The following is a 20,571-nucleotide window of genomic DNA, read 5'->3' on the forward strand; positions in this document are numbered from 1 at the left end:
ACAATTCCAGCAGAGCATTGTAAGAAACTCATTGATGGTTACCGGAAGCGGTTGTTCGCAGTTATTTAGGCTAAAGGTTGTGCAACCAAGTATTAGGCTGAGGGTGCCAATACTTTTGTTCGGCCCTTTTTTGGAGTTTTGTGTGAAATGATCAATGGTTTGATTTTTCCTTGCAAGCAAATTAAATGAAGATAATAATACCAAAGAATTTGTGATTGAAATCATTTTCAGGAAGAAACTGAGTATTATCTGACAGAATTGCAGGGGTGCCAATACTTTTGGCCACCACTGTACATACACATAGATTATTCCATCATCGCTATATTGATTCACACTGATTAGGTAATCATTAAAAGAAACCAATTGATTTTCTATAATATTTTTTTTACCTTGACAACCCTATTCATTCAGATGAGAGAATCTACGGCCGTCTGACCATAGCCTTAAATTATTATTATAGTACACTTATTCCATGGCGCTTTATATGTGAAAAAGGGGTTATACATAGCAAAACACTTACAATAATCTTGAACAAAACGAGTCAGCGACTGGTACAGGATAGGAGAGGACCCTGCCTGTGAGGGCTCACAGTCTACAGGGGATGGGCGAGGATACAGTAGGTGAGGGTAGAGCTGGTCGTGCAGCGCTATGGTGGAGCGGTGGTTACTGCAGGTTGTAGGCTTGTCGGAAGAGGTGGATCTTCAGATTCCTTTTGAAGGTTTCCACGGTGGGCGAGAGTCTGATGTGTTGGGGTAGAGAGTTCCAGAGTAGGGGGGATGCACAGGAAAAATCTTGTATCCGATTGTGGGAAGAGGAGATAAGAGGGGAGCAGAGCAGGAGATCTTGTGAGGATCGGAGGTTGCATGCAGGTAAGTACCGGGAGACTAGATCACAGATGTATGGAGGAGACGTGATGTGGATGGCTTTGTATGCCATGGTTAGGGTTTTGAACTGGAGTGTGTGGGCAATGGGGAGCCAGTAGAGGGATTGACAGAGGGGAGAGGCCGGGGAATAGCGGGGGGACAGGTGGATTAGTCGGGCAGCAGAGTTTAGGATAGATTGGAGGGACGCGAGAGTGTTAGAGAGGAGGCCACACAGCAATAGGTTGCAGTAGTAAAGGCGGGAGATGATGAGGGCGTGCAGTGTTTTTGCAGATTTGTGGTTGAGAAATGTGCAGATCCGGGAGATATTTTTGAGTTGGAGTCGGCAGGAAGTGGAAAGGGCTTGGATATGTTGTTTGATGGAGAGATCACAGTCCAAGGTTACCCCGAGGCAGCGAGCTTGTGGGACTGGGGAGAGTGAGCAGCCATTGACTTTGATAGCGGTCAGATGGGGGGGATGAAGGAGAGGGTGGAAAGATGATGAATTAAGTTTTAGAAATCTGGCAGAGAAGAAGGATGAGATAGCGGACAGACATTGTGGAATTCTGGTTAGTAAGGAGGTGATATCAGGTCCAGAGAGGTAGATCTGTGTGTCATCAGCATAGAGGTGATACTGAAAGCCGTGAGATTCCATGAGCTGTCCCAGGCAGAAGGTGTAGATGGAGAAGAGCAGGGGTCCTAGAACTGAGTCTTGGGGGACACCGACAGATGGATTGGATTTGGCGGTTAGTAGTTCGTTGGTGACTTTAGTCAGGGCAGTTTCAGTTCAGTGATGCGGTGGGAAGCCAGATTGTAAGTGGTTGAAGAGGGAGCAGGAGGAGAGGTGGAGGACAGCTCAGAATGGACGTGTTCCAGTAGTTTTGAAGTGTAGGGGAGAAGTGATATGGGGCGATAACTGAACACAGAGGATGGGTCAAGGGAGGGCGTGATTGAGGTATGTTTGAAACATGAGGAGAAGACACCAGTTGCTAGTGACAAGTTGAGAAGGTGGGTTATGGTTGGGGTGAAGATTGTGGGGAGGTTGGGGATGAGGTGGAACAGGATTTGGTCAAGTTCACAGATGTTGAGGTGTGAGTTGGAGAGTAAAGAGGAAAGTTGATCCCAACCAGTCAGACAGAGATACCTTAGGCCACGTTCACATGTTCAGTATTTTACATCAGTATTTGTAAGCCAAAACCAGGAGAGGAACAATCAGAGGAAAAGTATAATAGAAACACGTCACCACTTCTGTATTTTTCATCCACTCCTGGTTTTAGCTTACAAATACTGACAGTGTGAACATGACCTAACTATGAGTAGAAACTCAATAAACATCATATAGATCAAAATGAAGCTAAATTTTAATTTTCAAGTTCACTATGCATCACTAAAGAAATTAAATTATGAAAATGGTATCTTTTTCAAGCTTTTTACAAAAATAAAAACGCATCTGTCAAAATAAAAAAATAAAAATCAGCTTCAAGTTAAACCGGTCTGGTCATTGAAAGGTTGAATCCTTGACGATTCACTGTATTGGAGAGATTTTCAGGTTGAATGTCTCTGGATCTCTCCCGTATAGCGGTCACATAGAATAAGCCACTGGATACCAGTGAGTAATAAGCAGTCGGTGAACTGCGCTCCATTGCGAGACCTCCGTCATGCTGGACAGTCCTTGGGATGGCTGGAGTCTGAACTCGTGCTCTCCTCTTGTACGGGAACTCTGAACCGCTCACCTCCTGGGAAGAGACGCAGAATGGAAGAATTAATAAAAATGGTTAATCCTGGGCGGAAGTCCTAGGGGTTAAACGATGATATAATCTAGTGATCGGTCATACCACTATAGGATGTTAAAGACATCAATTATCATAATACGACCTGTATACATTATTGAACGGATATCTTATCCCTGATGGGGCTGGTGTACTTACTTTGAAAAATCATGTGAGAATGCCTGAATTATTCTTTTTGAAACTTTTTTTCTGGCTAACTACTGGACTCATATAATGCTCATCATACAATCAGGATTATATAGCCATTCTGATTTTGGTTTTCAAAGAAAGTACTCCAGTCTCATCAGGTCTAATATGTATACAATAATGTATTCGGTTTGTATTGTAAAATCTGGTGATAAATCTGGTTTAATATCAGTTTAATTTTTGGATAAAAGGATAAATCACTTCTTGTGACTCAGTAACGTACCTTTCTACTGTAGTAATAGGTCTAAGGAGGACAGTTTTGTTTGTTTTTTTATCTGATTTTATTCCCACTACTCCCCGAGTAATAGGATTTTCTTTTATATTTTTTAAAATCCGTCATACGGTTCCAGAGATATGGGCTTTTTTTTTTTTTTTTTTTTTTATATTTAGTGCTAATTTTACTGGCCTTTACCAAGGGGGAGCGGTGCTTGCAGCATAATACAGAGCAGGCTAATGACACACCCCCAGAGGATACCGCGAGCCACGCCCCAGAGGATACCACAAGCTACGCCCCTCGTATAAAATTTGCATTAAATAAAGAGGCTTATATTTCAAACCATGTGGCCGATTAAAAAAAAAAAAATCTGAATACTAAGGGGAGCAGCAGGGATAAAATAGTACACTCTGGACACTTCTGACCTGGTGACAGCACCTCTGGTAACATAGACATCAGAAGAGACAGACATAGCCCCTCAACTCAGCTTATTGTACTTTACCCCAGATTGCAGAGAGCCCTAGGCAGGTGCCAATATTGCCTAGTTTTCTCCTGTTGAGGCCCCTAACAGCAGGGAATTGTAGGGTTATACAATACTTACTGATGTAACCTCTGTTCATCTTCTTACGATAGATCTGCATGATCAGTGTTAGGATTATTCCAGCAGATACTATAAGCAGGATGGCCCCGATCAGGATTAATGACAGAGTCCCTAAAACAACAAACAGGACACTATGTTACACCTTATTTAATGAAGAAAGCCCCGAAAACACTAAAGGCTCGATTAATAAATTATCAGAGGGTTTTTTTTTTAAGTCACGCTTAATTTTTTTTGTCTTGTGGTATTTGTTTGTTTTTAGGACTAATTTTTTAACATGGTGCATGTGATTGATAAATTTTGTGCAAAAATACTATTTTTTGTCTTTAACTTGTTTTACAACTTTTTAGCACAAAATACCCATGGTAAAAGTTGCAAAGAAAAAAAAAAAAATTGGGACATACATAGAATCACTCCTCAGGGAACTGGACTGGGGACATTTGCAACTTCTAAAAAAAAAGTGGCAATTAATGAATAGCTGGCAAACATCTGGAAGCCTCCCCAAACTTCGCTTGCAAATGACGACCATAAAACAATAGGCGAACCCATCTATGCTTATATACTTAAAAGGTGTATTCCCATCTAAAAGATCCTATCCCAATATATAATAGATGTAATAACAACCTCTCTAAGAAAAGTGGCGAAGACCCACCTGACCGCCCCTTTAATTCTCCAATTAAAATAACACTTATGTCCCACCAAAGTCTAGCTATTAAGGCTTAACAGGGTATTCCCATCTGCAAGATCCTATCCCAATATGTAATAGGCGTAGTAATAATTAGTATTATTATTATTAATAGCAAATACTTCCAATTAGAAATGTAGTATAGTTCTTCTGATTTGCCATGTTGCTTACCCCATGAGCAGGGCATAGCAGCAGCTTAGGTATCCATGGTTATGACCACTCATGTAATGACAGTTAGCTGTTAGAGGTAGCAACCATGGATACAGGAGCTACTGCAATGCCCTGCACATGGGGTAAGCGGCATAGCGAATCAGAAGAACTATACTACATTTCTAATTTCAGGTATTTGCTAATATTATTATGCCTATTACATATTAGGATTGGATCTTGCAGATGGGAATACCCCGTTAAGCCTTAATATCTAGACTCTGGTTGGACACAAGTGTTATTTTAATAGGAGAATTAAAGGGACAGTCAGACAGGTCTGCTCCACTTTTCTAAGAGAGGTTTAGAGTATTGTTTCACCCAACAAGATGATTCAGAGCCATCAAGCCGCAGCATTTTTGTGATGAAGTTTCCACCAAAAAACACCAGGATTCCCATGTATCTCAAGTCTTAATACATCATGTATGTAAAAGTAGAGACCAGAGAGAAGGGGAAGCTGCTGAACAGGAAACACAGTCCCATCTGACACTGATCCTCGCCACAGTCTGAACGCTTTGTTCCGATTTCTCCCCCTCCTCCTTCCTCTTCAGGGTTTTTCCCCTATGAACATTTATGATGCATCAATGAGAGACGTCATCCGTGTGTGATTATCTCCTATGATTACTATTAAATAATCATATGGATTTTTGCTATGGGAAAATAATAATCTTTCTTATATTATGTCAAATGGAAAAACTAAAAAAAAGACAGAAGAGGATTTTCCGCTGTGGGAAAAAAAAATAAAAATAAAAAATAAAAATCTGCAGCCTGACCAGGAAAGTCTAAAGGTTTATGTTCTCTATTCTAACATGATTTTCTTGGAATACCCTGTATGGAAATTGAGAATGAAAGCAGACGAAACGGGCTGAGATCAGCTGAAGTTTTAGAATTCAATAAAAGATATTATTAAAGGAGTATTCTCAAGTTTGGATATTATCTCCTCTCCATGGTATAGGGGCTGCCTCGGACTGGCCCACTGGAGAACAGGAGAATCCTCTGGTGGGCCCCTGTGCAGGAATAGGCATCCACCTACTTAAATGAGCAGTACTTGGCACAATACACTTCATTTTAGAATTCAATAAAATATATTAAAGGGGTATTCTCAAGTTTGGATATTATTTCCTCGCTAGGGACTAAACCTCCTGAGAGCAGGAGGGGGGGGTCTGACCGCTGTGACCCCCACAGATCCCAGGAACCAGGCCTCTTCACAATTCAAGAGTGAAGAGCAGTGGTTGATCATGAGTACTGTCGCTCCATTGATTCTTAATGGGACCACAGGAGATAAGAAAAGGGAAAACGTCCAAACATGAAAATATCCCTTTAAATAACGTTTACCCCCAGAATTATAGCTAGTCTATCTTTCACCCAGGAAAAACGTACAATGTAATGCCTTAAATACCTTGAGCAAATGTTCCCGTTGCCCCCCTTCCCTTAGCAAAGCCCCTCTGCTTACCCCAATCCAATGATCTACTAGCTGTGGTGGTGTTACGGACAAAGATATGGTTAGTAGTAGTAACATTCGGAAGACTGGATACTCTTCTTCTGTCACGGGAAGAAGTTGGCGTTGTAGTAGTGGTGGGAATTGTAACAATCACATTGCTGGATTTGGTACATTTCACGTCCATCACGGCTGATCCTTTCTCTAAGACTGTTTGATCTGTAGCGCTGCAGCTGCAAAGGTAAAAAAAAGGGCAATGTAAAAATCAAAAATATAGCTTAAAGGGAATCGGTCAGCAGGTTTTTGCTATGCAATCTGAAGACAGCATGCTGTAGGGGTTAAAACCCAGGTTTCATGGATGCCTCTCTTATAAAGCTCTGAGGTTTTGTTTGCTTACAATGATTGTTTTAACACCAGCAGTTTATCATTGCTGGACACAGCAGCACCAGTAACACCCCCTCCTGTGATGAGCACCTCACTGTATATGGACCTTGGACACAGAGAGCCTGGTGGGGGCGGAGTTAGCAGTGGTGGGGGCGGGGCTAGCTTTCTCAGCTTTGCTTCATTCTAAATCTAAAAGCTCCGATTGCATCAGAACGGCTGCACCCAGTCATCTAAGTGATATATCATTGGATTTAGCTTTTCTTTGCCAACATTATGCTTCTCTCAGATAAGGTAGCAAAAACCTGCTGACAGATTCCCTTTAACCCCTTCCCGACCCGTGTCACACCGTTTGTGACATGGAAAACAGTTCGTTCCCGACCCATGTCACAGCGTGTGTGACATGGAGGGAAAGAGCCCCTGCAGCGCCCGCGAGCGGGGTCGCTCAGGTGTCACAGTTGCTACTGCAACTAGACAACCTGTAGTTGACCCCACAGGGGGTGGATTAACCCCCCCGTGCCTAAAACCCCTCCGATTGGCAGTTTCACTTTCACTTTTAGTGAAACTGCCAATCGGAATGAATGAAATATTTCACCAATGGAAATTGGTGAAATATTTACTTTCTGGGCATGGCCTGATGCTTATAGCATCAGCCATTGGCTGGGGGGAGTGTCACCTCTGTGTCACCCCCCCAGATCTGATTGGGGGCTAGCGTCACATGGACACTAGCTCCAATCAGATGTCGAGCGGTGTATTTACTATGGCTGACCAAACTTTCCAGATCCATCCCTTCCGTGGAGCCAGAGGAGTTTGGTCACGCCGATCCGCTGCTGCCACAGATCATCTGCCCCGCCGCCGATCGTCTGCCACCTCCATCGCCGCCACCGATCCTCTGCACCCGCCGCTGCCACCGCTGCTGATCTGCCGCCGACCCCCTGCACCCGCTGCTGCCTCCGCTGCTGATCCGCTGCCGGTAGTATCCCCCCCCTTATCAGATTTCCAGCCCCCACTCCCCCCCCCACCCCCCCCTCCACCCCCCTTCCACCCCCCTTCCACCCCAGTCCCAATTTCTCACCTGTACCCCGACCTCCGCTCCCTCCCTCTCCCACGTCTTCATCCACCGGCTGCTGCTCTCCTTCTGACAGCCGGTGGACTGTGATCACAGGCAGCAGCAGACTCAGTGTAAATCTCCTGTGCCTGTGATCACACCACCATCCCCCAGTCCCAGGGATCACACCATCATCCCCCAGTCCTAGTGATCTCACCCACCATCCCCCAGTCCTAGTGATCTCACCCCCCCAGTGATCACCCGCCCCCTCCCCCGTCCGAGTGATCACCCCCCCTGCTGCTGCCAGCTACTGCCTGCCGGCCCCTACCCCCCTTGCTGCTGCCGGCTCCTGCCCCCCTTTCTGCCCCTTCTGCCCCAGTGATACCCCCCCTGCTGCTGTTGGCTCTTCTATCTCCTCAGCCCCCCCCTGCGCCCCGTGCGCCTGAGCGCGCCCCCTCCTGCGCCCCGTGCGCCTGAGCGCGCCCCCTCCTGCGCCCCGTGTGCCTGAGCGCGCCCCCTCCTGCGCCCCGTGCGCCTGAGCGCGCCCCCTCCTGCGCCCCGTACGCCTGAGCACGCCCCCTCCTGCGCCCCGTGCGCCTGAGCGCGCCCCCTCCTGCGCCCCGTACGCCTGAGCACGCCCCCTCCTGCGCCCCGTACGCCTGAGCGCGCCCCCTCCTGCGCCCCGTACGCCTGAGCACGCCCCCTCCTGCGCCCCGTACGCCTGAGCGCGCCCCCTCCTGCGCCCCGTACGCCTCCACACGTGATTTACACCAAGCACTCACACATACACACGTACACTCATACTAATAATAAAGTTTAGATTTTTTTTTTCCCCACAGCACACAAAATGTCCCGCCCGTCCCGCCCTAGGGCGTACTCAGCTGAGGAGGCATATTCATTTATTGCCTCCGAAGCTGATAGTGAGGGAGAGGACCCCACGTTCCTCTATTCCTCTCATTCTTCCTCCTCCAGTGACACCGAGCCGGCACCAAGACGACGTCAGAGGTCAAGGCATCGTCCGGAGGCCGTGGAAGAAGACCCACAGCCATCTGTAAGTAACCCTCAACCTGGTGCTAGTCAAGCCCAACCTAGCACCAGTGCCCCGGTGTGGACCCCCGTCCCTGAAAATTACGCTCTGCGGATTCCTGATTTCCTTCCCCAATCAGGAATCCAGTTCGAGACAGCAAACCTCAGGGAAATAGACTTTTTCAAAGTCTATTTCTCTGAGGCCATTGTCAGTCTCATGGTGGAGCAGACTAACATTTACGCCCAACAATTTTTGTCTGCAAACCCAAATTCAATGTTTTCTACTTGGAGTCCCGTTGACTCAGTAGAAATGTTAAAATATTGGGGACTGGTACTTCACATGGGGATTGTGAAGAAACCAGAAATCCGTCAATACTGGAGTACCGATATTTTATATCAAACTCCAGTGTTCGGAATGGTGATGACCCGCAAAAGATTTGAGGTCATTCACAAATTTTTGCATTTCAGGGATAACACGGACAGCCTTCCCCGCGATGACCCGAATTTTGACAGACTGTTCAAAATTCGTCCGGTCATAGAACACTTCAGCAACAAGTTTGCTGAAGTGTACGTTCCCCAAAGGGAAATTTCTGTGGATGAATCCCTCATCCACTTCAAAGGGAGGCTTCAATTCCGACAATACCTGCCCAGTAAGAGGGCCAGGTACGGAATAAAGCTCTACAAGCTGTGCGAGAGTGCCTCAGGGTACACTCACAGCTTTAGAGTTTACGAAGGAAAGGATTCGAGGATTCAGCCCCCAGAATGTCCACCTGCTCTGAAGGTAAGTGGGAAAATAGTGTGGGATTTGATCCGCCCACTGCTTGATAAAGGTTACCATCTATACGTTGATAACTTTTATACAAGCATTCCCCTATTTCAGTCCCTCTCTGCCAGAGCTACCGCCGCTTGCGGTACTGTGCGCAGAACCAAGAGGGGTCTCCCTTTGACGCTAATTGAGCAGGTTTTCCCAAAGGGTGAGAGCCGAGCTCAATGTAGCGGCAACATGGTTGTGGTGAAGTACAAAGACAAAAGGGACGTCTTTTTCTTGACCACAATCCATGGTCCCGGCACCACGGCCACCAACGTTAGAGGTACCCCAGCACCGGTCCGCAAACCGGACTGTGCCCTGGGGTACAACAAGCACATGGGGGGAGTTGATCTTTCTGATCAAGTCCTCCAGCCCTACAGTGCGATGAGGAAGGCGAAAGTCTGGTATAAAAAACTGGCCGTGCACATCGTTCAAATGGCACTGTATAATGCATACGTGCTGTCACGATGTGCAGGCCAGACCACCAACACCTTCCTCAACTTCCAGGAGGCAGTGATAAAGGCCCTGATTTTTAGAAGCGAAGAAGAAGCGGGCCCCAGCACCCCTGGAACTCGAGTCTCCCGTGTGGTACCAGGGCAACATTTTCCTGGTGAGGTCACGGTAAGAAAAAGGTGCCGGGTCTGCCATAAAAGGGGGATAAGAAAGGTCACCCGTTTCCAATGTGAAACGTGTCCTGATAAACCGGGACTGTGTTTGAATGAATGTTTCAAAATTCATCACATGTCCCCGGACTAAACACATCCTGACCTTCCCTACAGAACTCACCCACACTAGCATGACATACAAAACATCACGCACACACACAACAACCTCACGTACACTACAACACACACCAACCTATGTCAGGTTGGTGTGTGTGTTGTAGTGTATGTGAGGTTGTTTGTGTGTGTGTGGTGTATACACCACACCACACACCAAACTCACATACACTACATCTAGATAAGTTCCCTGGGGGGTCTAGTTTCCAAAATAGGGTCACTTGTGGGGGAGCTTCAATGTTTACACACAGGGGCTCTCCAAACGCAACATGGTTCCAATTTGTTAGCGGACACCATGTCGTGTTTGGACAGCCCCTGTGTGCCGAAACATTGGAGCTCCCCCACAAGTCACCCCATTTTGGAAACTAGAACCCCCAAGGCACCTATCTAGATGCATAGTGAGCACTTGGAACCCCCAAGTGCTTCACAAATTGATTCGTAAAAATGAAAAAGTATTTTTTTTCCACTTTTTCATTTTTACAAATCAATTTGTGAAGCACCTGGGGGTTCCAACTGGTCACTATGCATCTAGATAGGTGCCTTGGGGGATCTAGTTTCCAAAATGGGGTCACTTATGGGGGAGCTCCAATGTTTACACACACAGGTGCTCTCCAAACGCAACATGGTTCCAATTTGTTAGCGGACACCATGTCGTGTTTGGACAGCCCCTGTGTGCCGAAACATTGGAGCTCCCCCACAAGTCACCCCATTTTGGAAACTAGAACCCCCAAGGCACCTATCTAGATGCATAGTGAGCACTTGGAACCCCCAAGTGCTTCACAAATTGATTCGTAAAAATGAAAAAGTATTTTTTTTCCACTTTTTCATTTTTACGAATCAATTTGTGAAGCACCTGGGGGTTCCAACTGCTCACTATGCATCTAGATAGGTGCCTTGGGGGGTCTAGTTTCCAAAATGGGGTCACTTATGGGGGAGCTCCAATGTTTACACACACAGGTGCTCTCCAAACGCAACATGGTTCCAATTTGTTAGCGGACACCATGTCGTGTTTGGACAGCCCCTGTGTGCCGAAACATTGGAGCTCCCCCACAAGTCACCCCATTTTGGAAACTAGAACCCCCAAGGCACCTATCTAGATGCATAGTGAGCACTTGGAACCCCCAAGTGCTTCACAAATTGATTCGTAAAAATGAAAAAGTATTTTTTTTCCACTTTTTCATTTTTACGAATCAATTTGTGAAGCACCTGGGGGTTCCAACTGCTCACTATGCATCTAGATAGGTGCCTTGGGGGGTCTAGTTTCCAAAATGGGGTCACTTATGGGGGAGCTCCAATGTTTAGGCACACAGGAGCTCTTTAAACGCAACATGGTGTCCGCTAACAATTTGAGCCGAAATTGTTAGCGGATACCATGTTGCGTTTGGAGAGGCCCTGTGTGCCAAAACATTGGAGCTCCCCCACAAGTGACCCCATTTTGGAAACTAGACCCCCCAAGGCACCTATCTAGATGCATAGTGAGCACTTGGAACCCCCAGGTGCTTCACAAATTAATCCGTAAAAATGAAAAAGTATTTTTTTTTCCACTTTTTCATTTTTACGAATCAATTTGTGAAGCACCTGGGGGTTCCAAGTGCTCACTATGCATCTAGATAGGTGCCTTGGGGGGTCTAGTTTCCAAAATGGGGTCACTTATGGGGGAGCTCCAATGTTTAGGCACACAGGAGCTCTTTAAACGCAACATGGTGTCCGCTAACAATTTGAGCCGAAATTGTTAGCGGACACCATGTTGCGTTTGGAGAGGCCCTGTGTGCCAAAACATTGGAGCTCCCCCACAAGTGACCCCATTTTGGAAACTAGACCCCCCAAGGCACCTATCTAGATGCATAGTGAGCACTTGGAACCCCCAGGTGCTTCACAAATTAATCCGTAAAAATGAAAAAGTATTTTTTTTTCCACTTTTTCATTTTTACGAATCAATTTGTGAAGCACCTGGGGGTTCCAAGTGCTCACTATGCATCTAGATAGGTGCCTTGGGGGGTCTAGTTTCCAAAATGGGGTCACTTATGGGGGAGCTCCAATGTTTAGGCACACAGGAGCTCTTTAAACGCAACATGGTGTCCGCTAACAATTTGAGCCGAAATTGTTAGCGGACACCATGTTGCGTTTGGAGAGGCCCTGTGTGCCAAAACATTGGAGCTCCCCCACAAGTGACCCCATTTTGGAAACTAGACCCCCCAAGGCACCTATCTAGATGCATAGTGAGCACTTGGAACCCCCAGGTGCTTCACAAATTAATCCGTAAAAATTAAAAATACTTTTTTTTTTTTTTTTACAAAAAAATTCTTTTAGCCTATTTTTTTTAATTTTCACATAGGTAACAGGATAAAATGCATCCTAAAATTTGTTGGGCAATTTCTCCTGAGTACACCGATACCTCATATGTGGTCATAAACCACTGTTTGGGCGCATGGCAGGGCTCAGAAGGGAAGGAGCGCAATTTGACTTTTGGAGCTAATTTTCCAATCAAAAAGTGAAATGGCGCTCCTTCCCTTCTGAGCCCTGTCGTGTGCCCAAACAGTGGTTTATGACCACATATGAGGTATTGGTTTACTCAGGAGAAAATGGCCAACAAATTTTAGGATGCATTTTACCCTGTTACCCATGTGAAAATTAAAAAATTTAGGCTAGAAAAAAAATTTTGTTAGAAAAATTAAAATGTTCATTTTTTTCTTCCATTTTGCTTTAGTTCCTGTGATGCACCTGAAGGGTTAATAATCTTCATGAATGTAGTTTTGAGTAGCTTGAGGGGTGCAGTTTTTGGAATGGTGTCACTTTTGGGTGTTTTCTGTCATGTACACCCCTCAAAGGGACTTCAAATGTGATGTGGTCACTAAAAAAAATGGCTTTGCAAATTTTGCTGGAAAAAAGAAAATTTGCTGATGAACTTTGAACCCTTCTAACTTCCTACAAAAATTTTTTTTTTTTTTCAAAATTGTGCTGATGTAAAGTAGACATGTGGGAAATGTTATTTATTAACTATTTTGTGTCACATCACTCTCTAGTTTAGCAGAATAAAAATTCAAAATTTGAAAATTGCAAAATTTTCAAAATTTTTCCCATATTTTTGATTTTTTCACAAATAAACGCAAATATTATCGACCTAAATTTAATACTAACATGAAGCCCAATATGTCACGAAAAAACAATCTCAGAATCGCTAGGATCCGTTGAAGTGTTCCAGAGTTTTTAATTCATAAAGGGACACTGGTCAGAATTGACAAAAATGCCAAGGTCTTTAGGGTCAAAATAGGCTGGGTCCTGAAGGGGTTAAATATAAGAGACAGGCAATGTGGATAGCAGAGCAGGGAGGCTCCACAGAAACCGAATTCATGGGCTATGATAGATTAAAACACATTCTGATATTTTTTTAATGAAGTTTTGCACCGGGTAAAAATGCCCAGAGGGCCGGTGGGCATCAGGGGCCTATAATAACATTGGTCAACATACTCTACATTCGTCAACCCAAGTCAGCGGTAGACAGGGGGCCACTGATCCAAAGGGGCTGATAAATCTGGAGCTGTTGTGGCCATGGGGGCAGCAGCCCTTTTCTAACAAGCAATTATGGCATGAAGACTTTATTTCTGCAGTAAAGTTACTACCAATCAGATCCCAGTAGTTGGGTCAAGAAAATAAAGGAACTTTTTAATTAAGGAGGGTTGTATTTATTTTTTAATTACTTACTTTGTCCACGGTTGACAGGAGAAGCTGTTTTCTTTAGCTGAAAAATATCCAGGCTTGCAGGGCTGGCATTCTGAAAAAAAAAAAGATTGATAGTGTCCTTGTGATTCACAGCAGTATGATCAAAAGCTGACAGTTATAAAGATGGTCTGACCTGGTCTACATGTACTCCCGTCTATAGAAAAAAAACAGCCTGAGCGACTTCTAAATCTGGTGACTAGGTTGCTTGTCCAACAGCTATTCCTAATCATGGTCTCAACTATAGTAGGTGCATATTGGGACCCAGTAGCACAGTTAAAACTAACTCGGCTGTTTCGGAACAGTTTTTAAGACCTCCTTACTTAGGCCTTAGGTTAAGTGCCCACGTAGCGTTTTTGCGGCGTTTTTACGGCTGCGAAAACGCTGTAAAACAGTCTGCCATGCAAAGCAATGTGAATTCGGATGTGCTGTGCACATGATGCGCTAATTTGAGCAACGAATTCGCATTGCGTTGCAAAACGCAGCATGACCATTTCTACCGCGATTACGCTGCAAATTCATGGCCATTGAGGAACATTGAAACGCAGCAAACCCGCAGGTATATGTGAATTTGCTGCGTTTCAATTAAATTCAATGGCCACGAATTTGCAGCGTAATCGCGGTGCGTGTGGTACCCGGGATGAAGAGGAGACTACAACTCCTCTTCATCCCGGCTAGCACGCGGTGGAAAAAAGAAATAAAAAAGTTAAAAATAAACAAAACCTGTATATTCACCTCTCCGGCGGCCCCCGGTCTGCTCCCGGCCAAGTCCTCTCTCCTTGGCGTCCTGCGATGTACTGTCAGGACCTGCGGTGACGTTATTTAGTCACCTGATGGTCACGCGACGTCGGCGGTCAGGTGATGGTCGCGTGACCATCAGGTGACTAAATGACGTCACCGCAGGTCCTGACAGTACACTGTGGGACGCCGAGGAGAGTGGACGCCGCCGGGAGCAGACCGGAGAGGTGAGTATACAGGTTTTTTTTTGGTTTTTTTTTTAATGTTTTAATTCTCTTTTTTTTTTTTTTTACTATAGATGCAGCATTTAAAGCATCAGTTATTCACACATTATAAATCCATGTCGGTTGCATGGATTTATATTGTCTGACCATTGTGTCAAGCACTTTTCCAAGTGATGCTCAAAATTGCTTGGAAAACTGCTTGAAAAAACGCATGCGAAAACGCATGTAAATCTGCATGCGTTTTTATCTGCCAGAGAGAGGCAAAAACGCTCTGCATCAAATCTGCTACGTGGGCACATAGCCTTAAGGTAGCCACACACGTTAGATGAAGGCTGTCTGAAGCTACCAATTACGGCAGGAGAGGATGTCCATGTAATGTGTGTGGGGAGTGTCCCTATTCTGTCTGAATTGCAGATAAGGGGGACAAAAAGGCTTGGGCATGCTACACGTCAACATACAAAATCATTTGTTCTCAAGAGAAATAAGTCCTTCTCACTATCAAGAGCACATGTAAACTTAGCTATCTAAAGTGCTGCGATACACAGGGGTTTTTTTTTGGGCCTGGACCCTACAACAATCTGCCAACATGTTAAGAAGGGACAAGAATATATATATATGTAGCTGGTTTTCACTTCTGCGCCCGGCATCCACGGGTGGATATCATAGGCACCTCCGACACTAGCGTCGTGGCACGCTGTCACTATACGTGGTGCACAGTATGTCAGGCCATGGATGTCGGGCACAGAAGCTGAAGACCAGCTGTCAGGTAGGATCAGACTGGACGCTGGACCACAGCACAGTTGCTCCTGATTAGTTCCCTTTAAATATAAGTATAAATGACCATGCAGACCACATACTGTTATTCACAATCTCTTTTCCCTTGTCACATAGACAAGCCGTTTTGCGCCTGTTTTTTGCTGTACTTCCTTCAGGACATTCACAAACAGCATCTGAGCTTTTCGTGCACGGCTTCTTCTCAATGCTCCCTTCGGCTGTCAAATCAGAAGACAATAAAATCATGATCAGAAGACGTGATCTTGCTATATTATCTCATTCGCATGTCCTGCAGTTTCCCCTTTTTTCAAGTGTAGCCCCCAATAGCTGATGTATATGGTTAAAGCTGCAAATATCTTCTCAGGAAATGTCCATAGAAGTGAATGGAAAAGAGTTTAATAATTGACTTCACACCAGGGGCTTAAAGATCGCGGTCACAAACGGGAACGGGCCCATGTGGGTGAGGGGCCTGTCGATGCCAGCGCAACCTGCAACCGAATGTGCGTCTTTGGAATCACATTCAGCGGAAGTGTATTGTGGTGTGGTGCAGCGCTGCAATACATGCAGCGGCCAATCAGAGGCTGCAGCTGACGTCGGCGTGCACCTGACTGGGGGTTAATGGCAGGAACGTCATGCGCTCCCGTCACTTGCACTGAAGCCAGCGGCCGGCTTCAGAAGAGGACGCCGGGCTTCGGGGGAGCAGAGGGAAGGGGAGTATAATGGTTTATTTTTTTTCTATGCATTAAAGAACAGCAGCAGAACGAGGGACACATATACCAGGATGGAGCCCAGGAGATTATATATAATATATATATATATATATATATATATATATATATATATATATATATATATATATACACACACCAGGATGGGGCCCGGGTCTTGCACCAGGGGCCCATCGGACTCTAGTTACGCCACTGCTTGCATCAAGGCAGGAGATGCCCTTTCTAATATCTGGATTATGAGTGGGGAGGACAATTCTATCACCCATAAACCCTAATATGATATATAGAAGGGGGCTGTCATGTCCCTGGCCCTTTTTTTCTTCTCTTACCTTTGTTACAGAACGTGCACAGCTTGCAGCCTTCTCTGGCATTCTTCTCATTGAAGCGGTTTTCCCTACAATTTATACATTTCGATGCTTTATTCCAGCGTGTGCATATTTCTGATATCTCCTGACCTAAAAAAACAAGCAAGAAACAGCACGAAATGTAAGTCATAAGCCAGAAACACTCAGCAACACTGTCCAGGAGGGATGACACGTCGTACCAGCACATGACTGCTGCAGCCAATCGCAGGCCTCAGCGGTGAGGCCTGCAAGTATGGCAGGTGATCACTGAGGCTAGTGATTGGCTCCTGGACAGGAAACCGCCGGCGCATCGGTGACAATCAGCAGAGATTTAGCCAGTGAGTAATGTGTCTTTGCTTTGTTTAAAGGGGTTGTCCTCTTTTAGCTAATGAGTGCAGTTTGATATTTGAAATGAATTAATTTGAACGGATCCAGCAGCAATCTGTTGGCAGAAAAAGTTGTGCAGACAGTCCATTTTAAATAATTGATCTCTGCTGGATCTGTTTTTTTTTTTTTTTTAAACATTGAAGTCTATGGAAAACGGATCCGTTAATTAGCCATCCATTTTTCATTCATTTTACTTACTGGATCCAGTAAGCAAAAAACGGATCAGTTACAAATGAAAGAAAAACGGATGGCTGATTAACGGATCCGTTTTCCATAGACTTCAATGTTTAAAAAAAACACATCCAGCAGAGATCAGTTATTTAAAAACAGACTGAAAAGTAATGTCTGCACTTTTTGCCAACAGATTGCTGCCGTTCTAACTGATCACTCCTATCCCGCCATACATCACTGTCTTCCTTTACATGAGATTACCAAGTGAATGCGGAATGAAAGGGGTTGTTCTGCTTAGAATTTTTGGTTTCAAGAGTCCTTAACAATTAACTGATCAGTAGGCGTCCCACTGATTGCACCTCCAATGTCCCTACAGAGCCACCACAAGGGAAATTAAAGCAGTGGTCCAGTCCTCTGATTAAACTCACCAGCGATAGTAAAATGACCACAAGTATGTGATTTGCATACATACACAGTTACATGCCCACTAGATGTGCTCGGCTAGTCGGAATGTGACTGGAAATGTGCAAATTGCATACTGTATACGTGCAAGGAGGAGGCGGCGGCGCTGGTTGGTAAGAGCTGGAGTAACAGAGGCTTCAGATCTACAATAGCTCTTCAGTCTCATTTGCATATCAAATCAAATGCAGATTTCTCAGTAATAGACCGGCCATGGAAAGTTATTGCTGAATTTGTTTTTTGAAGAGCTACAGGCACATCTAAATAGTTGTTTAGGGGGTGGGGGATTAAAATCCTGATGACAGATTCCCCTAAATTAGCGGCTTCCTTTAATGGGAAATAAGAGGGATTCTGAGCAGGGAAATCGTCTACTATGAAGTAATAGGGAATATGGAAAGGATATACTGGAGGGAGGTAACACATTCAGGTAAGCAGACGGTTTCGATCTGCAGCCATAGCGGTGTGTGAGTACAAGACTAGTCCCTTTCTTTTCGGGATTTCCCCCTTGTCTGTTTTTCACTATGAAAAGTGCAACGTCTGCAGATCCCCATATAGTAAATGTGATCTATATTTATCACAAGATAAAAACGAAAAAAACATCCTCACCTCCCCCCACCACCCCCACACACAGGAGATTTAAAGGAGCAGGCTGCACATTACATGTATCACAATAGGAAGTCAGAAACGGATATGTGATCATGGACAGGATTTGATATTTCCACATCCAACTTCTATGGAAGTTACAAAGAAATTGTATCTTAAATGATCATTTACAAGAGGAAGGCTCATGTCATGTAATATGGAGATGAGATAGCGACACATCAGCATTCATATTACAGATGGTTCCACAAAAAAGAAGACGTCCAAATATAAAGGAAGCCGGCACAGCAGCTGGTGCAAAGAACTGTGGACTTTACTCCCAATGCAACATTTCAGTCCTTCTACTCTGGATTCTATTCTTGAGCAATCTGCAGTGCTGCCCACCTCTATATTTTAATATCTAGACAGTCATAGATCATATTATAATTATATATACAGTACAGACCAAAAGTTTGGACACACCTTCTCATTTAAAGATTTTTCAGTATTTTCATGACTCTGAAAATTGTACATTCACACTGAAGGCATCAAAACTAGGAATTAACACATGTGGAATTATATACTTAACAAAAAAGTGTGAAACAACTGAAAATATGTCTTATATTCTAGGTTCTTCACAGTAGCCACCTTTTGCTTTGATGACTGCTTTGCACACTCTTGGCATTCTCTTGATGAGCTTCAAGAGGTAGTCACCGGAAATGGTCTTCCAACAATCTTGAAGGAGTTCCCAGAGATGCTTAGCACTTGTTGGCCCTTTTGCCTTCACTCTGCGGTCCAGCTCACCCCAAACCATCTCGATTGGGTTCAGGTCTGGTGACTGTGGAGGCCAGGTCATCTGGCGTAGCACCCCATCACTCTCCTTCTTGGTCAAATAGTCCTTACACAGCCTGGAGGTGTGTTTGGTGTCATTGTCCAGTTGAAAAATAAATGATGGTCCAACTAAACGCAAAGCGGATGGAATAGCATGCCGCTGCAAGATGCTGTGGTAGCCATGCTGGTTCAGTATGCATTCAATTTTGAATAAATCCCCAACAGTGTCACCAGCAAAGCACCCCCACACCATCACACCTCCTCCTCCATGCTTCACGGTGGGAACCAGGCATGTAGAGTCCATCCGTTCACCTTTTCTGCGTCGCACAAAGACACGGTGGTTGGAACCAAAGATCTCAAATTTGGACTCATCAGACCAAAGCACAGATTTCCACTGGTCTAATGTCCATTCCTTGTGTTCTTTAGCCCAAACAAGTCTCTTCTGCTTGTTGCCTGTCCTTAGCAGTGGTTTCCTAGCAGCTATGTTACCATGAAGGCCTGCTGCACTAAGTCTCCTCTTAACAGTTGTTGTAGAGATGTGTCTGCTGCTAGAACTCTGTGTGACATTGACCTGGTCTCTAATCTGAGCTGCTGTTAACCTGCGATTTCTGAGGCTGGTAACTCGGATAAACTTATCCTCAGAAGCAGAGGTGACTCTTGGTCTTCCTTTCCTGGGGCGGTCCTCATGTGAGCCAGTTTCTTTGTAGCGCTTGATGGTTTTTGCAACTGCACTTGGGGACACTTTCAAAGTTTTCCCAATTTTCGCACTAACTGACCTTCATTTCTTAAAGTAATGATGGCCACTTGTTTTTCTTTACTTAGCTGCTTTTTTCTTGCCATAATACAAATTATAACAATCTATTCAGTAGGACTATCAGCTGTGTATCCGCCAGACTTCTGCACAACACAACTGATGGTCCCAACCCCATTTATAAGGCAAGAAATCCCACTTATTAAACCTGACAGGGGACACCTGTGAAGTGAAAACCATTTCCGGTGACTACTTCTTGAAGCTCATCAAGAGAATGCCAAGAGTGTGCAAAGCAGTCATCAAAGCAAAAGGTGGCTACTTTGAAGAACCTAGAATATAAGACATATTTTCAGTTGTTTCACACTTTTTTGTTAAGTATATAATTCCACATGTGTTAATTCATAGTTTTTGATGCCTTCAGTGTGAATGTACAATTTTCATAGTCATGAAAATACAGAAAAATCTTTAAATGAGAAGGTGTGTCCAAACTTTTGGTCTGTACTGTATATTATATATTAGAAAAATAGATATAGAATGAAAAACAAAGCAGCGCCATGCCGAGAAAAAGCGGGCACGTGCCTCCACAGTTCCTAGAACTACTGTAACCACCAAATAAATACATTTAAAATAAGAAAAAATGCAGTGTATGCACATGGAGGCATGGAATAAAATCCATTTTTCACCTGCATTTAATGGAAGACTTTCCTTTTTATGTAGATAGACAGATATAGGATTAAAAGAGAGAGAGAAAGAAGAAAGAGAGAGAGAGAGAGAGAGAAAGAGAAAGAAGAGAAGAGAGAGAGAGAGAGAAAGAGAAAGAGAGAGAGAGAGAAAGAAGAAAGAGAGAGAGA

The 20,571-nt window shown here is 44.6% G+C and overlaps 1 protein-coding gene across 1 annotated transcript in view; it reads right to left on the minus strand.

Moving 5' to 3' along the window:
* Window positions 1-494: 494 nt before the first annotated feature.
* Window positions 495-20,571, minus strand: part of LOC141171566 (tumor necrosis factor receptor superfamily member 6B-like) — a 21,841-nt gene continuing 1,764 nt past the window's right edge. The window contains exons 2-7 of the mRNA XM_073655246.1: window positions 16,528-16,653; window positions 15,554-15,688; window positions 13,720-13,789; window positions 5,991-6,208; window positions 3,652-3,762; window positions 495-2,596 (exon numbers count right to left, since the gene is read on the minus strand). Coding sequence (XP_073511347.1) covers window positions 2,517-2,596; window positions 3,652-3,762; window positions 5,991-6,208; window positions 13,720-13,789; window positions 15,554-15,688; window positions 16,528-16,653 — 740 coding nt within the window. The 3' untranslated portion in view covers window positions 495-2,516. The remainder of the gene's footprint in view (window positions 2,597-3,651; window positions 3,763-5,990; window positions 6,209-13,719; window positions 13,790-15,553; window positions 15,689-16,527; window positions 16,654-20,571) is intronic.

This window comes from Phyllobates terribilis, unplaced genomic scaffold (genome assembly GCF_046119375.1).
Source record: "Phyllobates terribilis strain yellow unplaced genomic scaffold, ASM4611937v1 Scaffold_12__6_contigs__length_324123572, whole genome shotgun sequence".
Taxonomy (NCBI): Eukaryota; Metazoa; Chordata; class Amphibia; order Anura; family Dendrobatidae; genus Phyllobates; species Phyllobates terribilis.